This window comes from Octopus bimaculoides, chromosome 7 (assembly GCF_001194135.2).
Source record: "Octopus bimaculoides isolate UCB-OBI-ISO-001 chromosome 7, ASM119413v2, whole genome shotgun sequence".
In the NCBI taxonomy this organism is placed as follows: Eukaryota; Metazoa; Mollusca; class Cephalopoda; order Octopoda; family Octopodidae; genus Octopus; species Octopus bimaculoides.
Window position 1 is genome coordinate 40,980,660 of NC_068987.1, and position 7,709 is coordinate 40,988,368.

Below are 7,709 nucleotides of genomic sequence, written 5' to 3' on the forward strand. Positions count from 1 at the left end.
TGTGGTGAGAATGGATGAAGATAGCTGTGTGAAAAAGTGCCACACCCTAGCGGTTGAGGGAACCTGTGGAAGAGGTAGGCCCAGGAAGACCTGGGATGAGGTGGTGAAGCACGACCTTCGAACATTAGGCCTCACCGAGGCAATGACTTCTGACCGAGACCTTTAGAAATATGTTGTACGTGAGAAGGCTCGGTAAGCCAAGTGAGACCAAAATCCAAGGCCTCTGCCAGGGATGTAGCCAGCCCACTTATGCGTAACATTCCTTCTTTGGACACTAAACTCCGCTTGTGAAGACCTGTTGAGGCAAGTGAAATTGAAATCGAACTAAATTCGACGACTGGCACCCATGCCAATGTCATCTCCTTCATTGGACACTAAACTTGGCTTGCGAAGATCTTTTGGGGCAAGCGAAAGCAAAATCGTGATGGCACCTGTACCAGTGGAGTGCTAAGAGCACCGTTTGAGCATGATCGTTGCCAGAGCAGCTGTCTGGTTTCTGTGCCAGTGGCATGTAAATAGCACCATTTGAGCGTGATCATTACCAGCATTGCCTTCCTGGCACTTGTGCTGGTAGCACATGAAAAGACATTCGAGCGAGATCGTTGCCAGTGCCCCTGGACTGGCTCTTGTGTGGGTGCCACATAAAATACACCATTTTGAGTGTGGCCATTGCCAGTACTGCCGGACTGGCCTTCGTGCCGGTGGCACGTAAAAGCACCTGCTACACTCTTAGAGTGGTTGGTGTTAGGAAGGGCATCCAGCTGTAGAAACTCTGCCAAATCAGATTGGAGCCTGGTGTAGCCATCTTGTTCTCCAGTCCTCAGTCAAATCATCCAACCCATGCTAGCATGGAAAGCAGATGTTAAACAATGATGATGGCCTAACTTCCATCAAGCCTTCTAGTCCACAATACCCTATTCTTAGAAAATATTTTAACCAGAGCATTATTTTTCTTCATGACACATAACAACTTGTTTAAGTACCATTGAATAGTATTCAAGATATGAAAATGATAATCTGACCTTATTCTTAAGAAAAATATAACAAATGACAGTTCCCAAGTTCAAAGCTTCCTTTTCAAAAGAGATGTGTATCAATAATGTACGTTTTATCTAGGGAGGTTTTTTCTGGGTGTTGTGCCTTGTGAGGTATTTCTATTGAAATAAGTATAGAGATGTTTCGTAAAAGTTCTCTGTAATGGTCCTATGTCATTTGGATGTCTTTCTTTTAAATCTATGTATGACATGTTGTCTATGTATATAAATTTTATATTTTCCGGTATGTTTGGGAGTGTTGGGGCTTCACATGGAGATATGTTTTTATTTTTGCTTATCGTTTGTACTAAGTAAGTGTTGTTTGTATTGAATGCATTTATGTTTATAACTGTATCTGCGGGTAGCGGGTTGGGCCTTTGAGTTTTGTGTGTGTGGGATGTGCATGTAGGTGTTTCAGTACTTTGTGTGGTGGAGTGTGTGGGAGAGTTGTTCATCCTCTTGTGTCTTTTTTTAACCTCCCTTCATTCATTCTCCACTTCTTCAGATGTTGTTGAAGTTGTTTTCTCAGGGACATCTCCTTTTAGTTGTTTTATAACAGTATTGATCGTCTCTTTTGGGGTATCTATGTCTTCTTCAGTTTTTGGGGGATCACTGTTTGTAAAGGATTCTGTTGGAACTGTGTCTTGTGTGCATTCAGTTTTGATATGTCCTTTCATGCCGCACAGGTAGCATCTTGGCTTTCGCCCATCCACTAATACTTTTAGAGCAGTTTTGTCTGGTAGGAAAATTTGATCTGGCAGTTCATCTAAATCTTGCTGAGTGGCCTGAATTACGAGTTCTAGGCCTTAGCCCCACCAATCCTGCTGGCGCAGCTTGGTGGCTTGAAGGATGGTAATTTTATCCTTCAAATTCATTAATACAGCTGCCATCAGCCACATCATGTCAATTTCCGGCAGTATCTTCCCTATTTTAACTTCTGACGTCCTCTTGCCTAAATATGTTGGCAGCAGCACTAATTCAGTTGATTTTGAGGGAGATGTTGAATGCATCTTCTCTTCATCCTCAGAAGCGAATTTTACTTCAACAATTCCGGAGCGCTTTCCTCTGTTTAAGTACGTTATCTTATTCCTTATCAGCTGTAGGCATTTTTCTATTGACTCCATTTGTAGCTTTATCAATTTTTTTTGTTTTAAGAGACCAAGTTTTGTATACAATTGTTTGATTCTTCGTAATGTGAATTACATCACTAGGCGGGTTGAGACTTACATTTGTTCCTTCCTTTTTGCTTATACACATATATTTTTCCAGAACGTCTGGGCCGACCTGCAGAATTTCACACTAATACTGGCTACAAATGCAAAGTTAGCATTGTTATTATCAGTTTCCGAGTTGGCTTCTTTTTGCATTTCTTTTTCATGTATATTCTCCCTTTCCCTCGCTACACAACCTGGGAGAGACAGGGTACATTTCCAGATATAGCTTGTCTGCTTGCATCTTGTTTTCTTGTTCAGTATTCATTTGTAGAAAAAAAAAACATCCCTTTAACAGAGGAAAAAAAACATGACCCTGCTTACTTAGGTAGTATGTCGAAAAAGACACTGCAAACAGTAAATAATGGTAACAAATCAACAATTCTTAACAGAGCAGCAGAAAAACATGTCCACTGGTATAGCCGTTACGTCCATGTTCCAGTGGGGGACAAACTTGGCAGAGACACACCACATGTTTACTTCAGACATTAGGATTGCCTGCCAGGACCCATATATGATAAGACCAACATCAGCAATGTTGTTGATTGCCCTTCAATGTTCCTCATGCACAAGCTGATGAAGTTTCTCCACTTTTCACTCATCATCTTTCAGGGATGTTCTTCTGCTTTTGAAGTGCCTGTGCCACTCAAAACATTGCGTATAACCAATTGCCTCATCACAGTAAGCTTGCTGAAGCATGTTCAATGTCTCTGTAGCAGATTTCCTATGTTTAGCACAAAATTGCATGTTGATTTTTCGTTCCAACTTCCTGTCCATGACAAAATTGCAGACTACAGCATACATGTGATCACTAAAGCAAATTTCACAACTTGTGAAGTAATCACAGCAATGCCACTTGGCACACTGCCTCATGAAGGTGACTGCTAGCTCTCACTGCACAGACAACTATGTGCTGCCATCTGTTGGCATGCTACAGAACTAGTCCAGGAATTTTGTGATATCACCTCATATTTGGTATTAGAATAAAGAAGTATAAGGACTGGTTTGATGATTATGATGCGACTATCAACCAGCTACTGAAAAACCAAGCAAGCTCTTCAAGAAAAGATTTTGAAATAGTGCCCTTTGGTACAGCCTATTGCAGAGAAGACTTTTAAGGGGAACAAAGCAATGATACAATGGGACCTATGAAGAGCTAAAATGAGTGGTGCTCAAAGTCCTTTTCAGAGATTCAAACAGTCTATGATGCAAAGGATTTGAAGCTGTTCTATGGTGTTCTACATGAAGTGTTTGGTCCATCAATTTCTATCGTAGTACTTCTGAAGTTCAAGGGCAACACTACTTTCATCAAAGAACAAGCAAAAATCCTGCATGAACACTTCACTGATTTAGACTACCCATCAGTAGTCAATGATAATGTTATAGATGCAGAAATACATCAACGGATTTAGACAGCTTCTATAGCCTTTGGCCAAGACCAAACTAAGCATTTACAAGACATCCATACTAATGGCCCTATTATAATAGCAGAATGAGGTGAAAAGAAAGATAAAAGCAAAATGAGAACAGTTTGATTATTTGAACATGAAGATTTGATGTAAGATGAAACTTTATTTATTAATAAAGTAAAAATGAAAAGATGTAATCATAAAAAACAGTTGGCTTTTTTTTTCCATGATAGGTAAACTGGAAAATAATTTCTTTATCCTGTTTCCTTTCCATTATTTTGAGTTCTTCAACACAAAGACTTTACAAACAGTAAGAATCTACATTTAGTGTTTAGGCAATCCCATAAGGAAGATTCAGTGGCTTCAGTATCAAACATTAAATTGTTTCCTTCAAAGGGCTGCAAAAACAAAGAAGCCCCAGGGTTCAGCTTGTATATGCTAAATTTACAGCCAAAGTTGAAAATTTTATCACAGAATTTAAACAAATTGAAGAAATGTTGTGTAGTTGGAAATAACATTTTCTTGTTGCTAAAAATTTTTTTTTTTTTTTAAATATAAATTTCTTCTTAGCCTCTTCCTTTTTACTTATTGGGCCTCTTGAAATATCAGCAACTTAATATATGCAATGGACTTTATCAAACTGAGGTACCATAAAAGTAAATGGAAAGCACATCTCAGAATAAACATAGAATGTTCCTTAAGCAGTAAAACTTTCTGTGGAGCTGTCAACAGATGTTATATATTTCTGTGTAATATCAAGTTAGTCTGTAAATGCTGAGTTTGAGTTCTTACCACCCCCTTTCTGCTCATAAAGTTTAAAAAGCAAGTCTCGATATATTGACTAATTATGACAATAATATCTTAGTTTCCAAATTCCTGACTAATAAAAGATGTTGATAATTCATTTCTTAGTTGTCTTTGGCATTTTCCGAGGAGGCTCCCATCTCAGACAAGAAGGATCAACCATCAACACAGGTTTACGATACTGTGCACTTTTCAAATGTTCCTCAACTAATTTAGGAGTGACACAAATCACATGCTGTCCTTTCCAATATTTCACCATGTTTAATGACTGTAAAGTACTGATTATATCATTCTGTGTTATACTTGTCATTTGACTGCAATAGGAACAAAAAAGAACATTATACAACAAAGACAAAGAAGAGATAATATAGTGAAGGTAAAGGCTGAAGTAAGATAAATCAAGAAAACATTCTTCTAATTATTATCCATATTATCAGATTAATAATAACTTTCTAAGAGTTTTTCCACTGTTGTTACTGACATTTAAAATTCTACAGTGTGTCCATTTTCTTGCCATTTTTGTGAAAGAACAAATGAAGTTGGTCTTACTGCATCAATTATTTTCTATGCCCAGATGTCTTTTCCTTTTCTTAATTATTCAATCACAGCCTTTTACAGATGGAACTTATTACTAGTTCTTGCTCTACATGATCTAAGTTTGAACATGAAAATTTACATTGAAAATATTAAAAATTCCTAGTTGGACTTGCTCAACAAAGCATGTAAGACGATATTGGAAAAAAAAAAAACAACATAGAAATCAATATTCAGACTGCATCCTTCATGTTTTTGTTTTGATTAATAAATCTTTTACTATCTTCACATTTCCTTTCATTGCTTTTGAGTACAAGATGTTATTTCTAATGAAAAGTTTCTATATTTTTAAACACAGTGCTTCTATTCTATGACATTAGAAATAAATATTCTGATTTCAAACCTAGCTTAGGGAATTGTATATAAGTAGGTTGCTTGAGATTGGACTGATTAAAAGCCAAAGACAAGTAAAGGTTAACAAATTTTAGAAATTTTAAAATTACTATTAATATTTTAATTATACAATGAGCATTATTTTTTCAGCAATCACATTAAATTTTACCTGAGATCTTTAATTGATAAAGTCCCACGAAAATCTCGTAAGTTTTCAAGAAGGACCCATGACCAGTAACTTCGATAACTCAGTTTTCCAAGGTCTGACAATGGTTTTTCAGGTGACCCAACTGTCATCTCAAGCTTGGATAATTCATAACCTAGAAATACAAAGAGTAATTTTAAAAACTTAGCAATATTTGACACAGCTTAAGTTGTTAGCTACCTATGCATTCCAACTAGCACTGTGATTTCACTGCAGGTTAGGTATGTGGCAGATAGGTAAGTTAAACTGAATCACTAGATGCATGTAAAAAGGGAAGACCTTGTGTAGTTGTTTGACCTGTTACCATTAGCAGTCAAATCTCTCTCAAATCACACTTAATCATTTAAAAAAAGACTGACACATTAGAGAATATTCCTAGATACACTATGAATGAAAACCACACAGGATAGTCATGGCCAGAGTGCCTTCAATCCTATATTTGCTCAATCAAGGCTGATCAGACATTAAAGAACACATTTGCAACACACAGGGACCTACTCTTCAGTTGTTTGACAAGGTAGAAATATAGAAAGTGTCCTCTCTGTTGGCTTGTTTCATTATTTTTATATAAGCATATACTCATATAAAATACTTACCATATTATATATCATGTATAGTATTATATCATGTCATATCATCATACTCATACTTAAATACTGTTTATATCGGGAATAAGTACTTATCCATTCTCACAACATAAATTCAACTTACAATTTGTTTTTGAACTGTCTGGAATCCTTTCCTTTAACCACATATTTACATCATATTTTCAACAATCAGCATCCACCTTTCCAACATAGTTTCTATTCTATTCTATCTCTAAACTCACTATCTTACATTCTGAAATAGTTTATCTTTTTTGATTCTTTTTAAAGCAACCATTGCAGCACTTACATCCATCCACTACCTCATTCTTTTTATTTCCTTCCTTTACCTCTTCTTCCATTCACTGTCTCTTATTCTTTCTATTTCCTTCCTGCTCTCTTTTTATTATTTGCTGATTTGTCTTTTCCCGCAACAAAAAACTAAACCAAATTCCTGTTTTCATTGTTGCATGTCAACATAATGCTATTTATTTTCATTGCTACATGTCAAATATACATTAACAATGAAATGTGCTAAACTAAACAGTACTGAAGTACCATATGTTTTAAGTCATAAATCTTAATTCAACAAACCTCACAATTACATGAAACAGTTTCTACATACAGCCACCCATTAAACACTTCATTCAATTAACTCCTTTCATGCAAAAAAAGTGAAAGAGAGAGAGAAGGGGCCCCAGAGGGTATATAGGTGGTGAAATCCCCCAGTTGGGAAAAGGAAGTTCAATAGCACACTACCATACATCACCATGGATTGGGTTCTTTATTGATTAGTAGCATTAGAACATCTTGGTCTTTCAGTGGATAGAGTAAGATACCTATTTTGTTGTTTATTAAAGATGCTCTTGACATTGGTCAAAATAATTTCTAATCCTTCCCTTGTGCATAAACCACACAGTTGCCCACCACCCTGAGATGGTACTGCATGCCCAAATACTGACCAAAATAAGGCACAACTAACTGTACTATCTTTTAGTTCATGGGCATATTCCATTAGTGAGGTAAAATGCTTAAGTCTTGAATTGGAGAAGGAATGTTAATGCATCGAAATTGACAGCATTGATAGTGGCCCCTAAGCAAAACCCATTACTATTATGCATAACTACTTGACCAGCAGTTACAACCGGGCAAAGGGGACAGGGGTTCAGTTGTCCATTGTGGGGCAGTTGTGATGATGAGACTTGGTTCCACCTCCATTTATGTTTGGGCTTTCATGGCTGCATGCACATATATATATATTTATGTACATTTGCACACACATATGCATTTATGTGTATATATGTTTTTATGTATTCTTTGTGTGTTTAGTCCTGTTTGTGTAGGCATGTACATATGTACACCTTAATGTATTTTGTATTTTTGTTTTCTTTCCTTTTACACTGTACATTTTACTCATTTATTTATTCTTTTAACCATTTTTGTGTATGTGTGTGTATGTATTTGTATATGTGTGCATATATGCATATGCACACCTATATATATATATATATATATATATATATATATATATATAT

At 36.2% G+C, this 7,709-nt stretch overlaps 3 protein-coding genes across 5 annotated transcripts in view; 1 reads left to right on the plus strand and 2 right to left on the minus strand.

Annotated features, from left to right (window-relative positions):
* Positions 1–7,709, minus strand: part of LOC106869388 (fatty acyl-CoA reductase 1) — a 422,225-nt gene that overhangs the window by 190,438 nt on the left and 224,078 nt on the right. The gene's annotated exons all lie outside the window — the stretch shown is intronic.
* The window catches only part of LOC106882603 (putative fatty acyl-CoA reductase CG5065), a 125,191-nt gene that overhangs the window by 64,630 nt on the left and 52,852 nt on the right, over positions 1–7,709 (plus strand). The gene's annotated exons all lie outside the window — the stretch shown is intronic.
* The window catches only part of LOC106873138 (histone acetyltransferase KAT8), an 86,188-nt gene continuing 82,276 nt past the window's right edge, over positions 3,798–7,709 (minus strand). For both annotated transcript variants that reach the window (XM_052969539.1, XM_052969537.1), the window contains 2 exons: positions 5,555–5,705; positions 3,798–4,772 (listed from right to left, as the gene is read on the minus strand). In XM_052969539.1, coding sequence (XP_052825499.1) covers positions 4,556–4,772; positions 5,555–5,705 — 368 coding nt within the window. In that variant the 3' untranslated portion in view covers positions 3,798–4,555. The remainder of the gene's footprint in view (positions 4,773–5,554; positions 5,706–7,709) is intronic.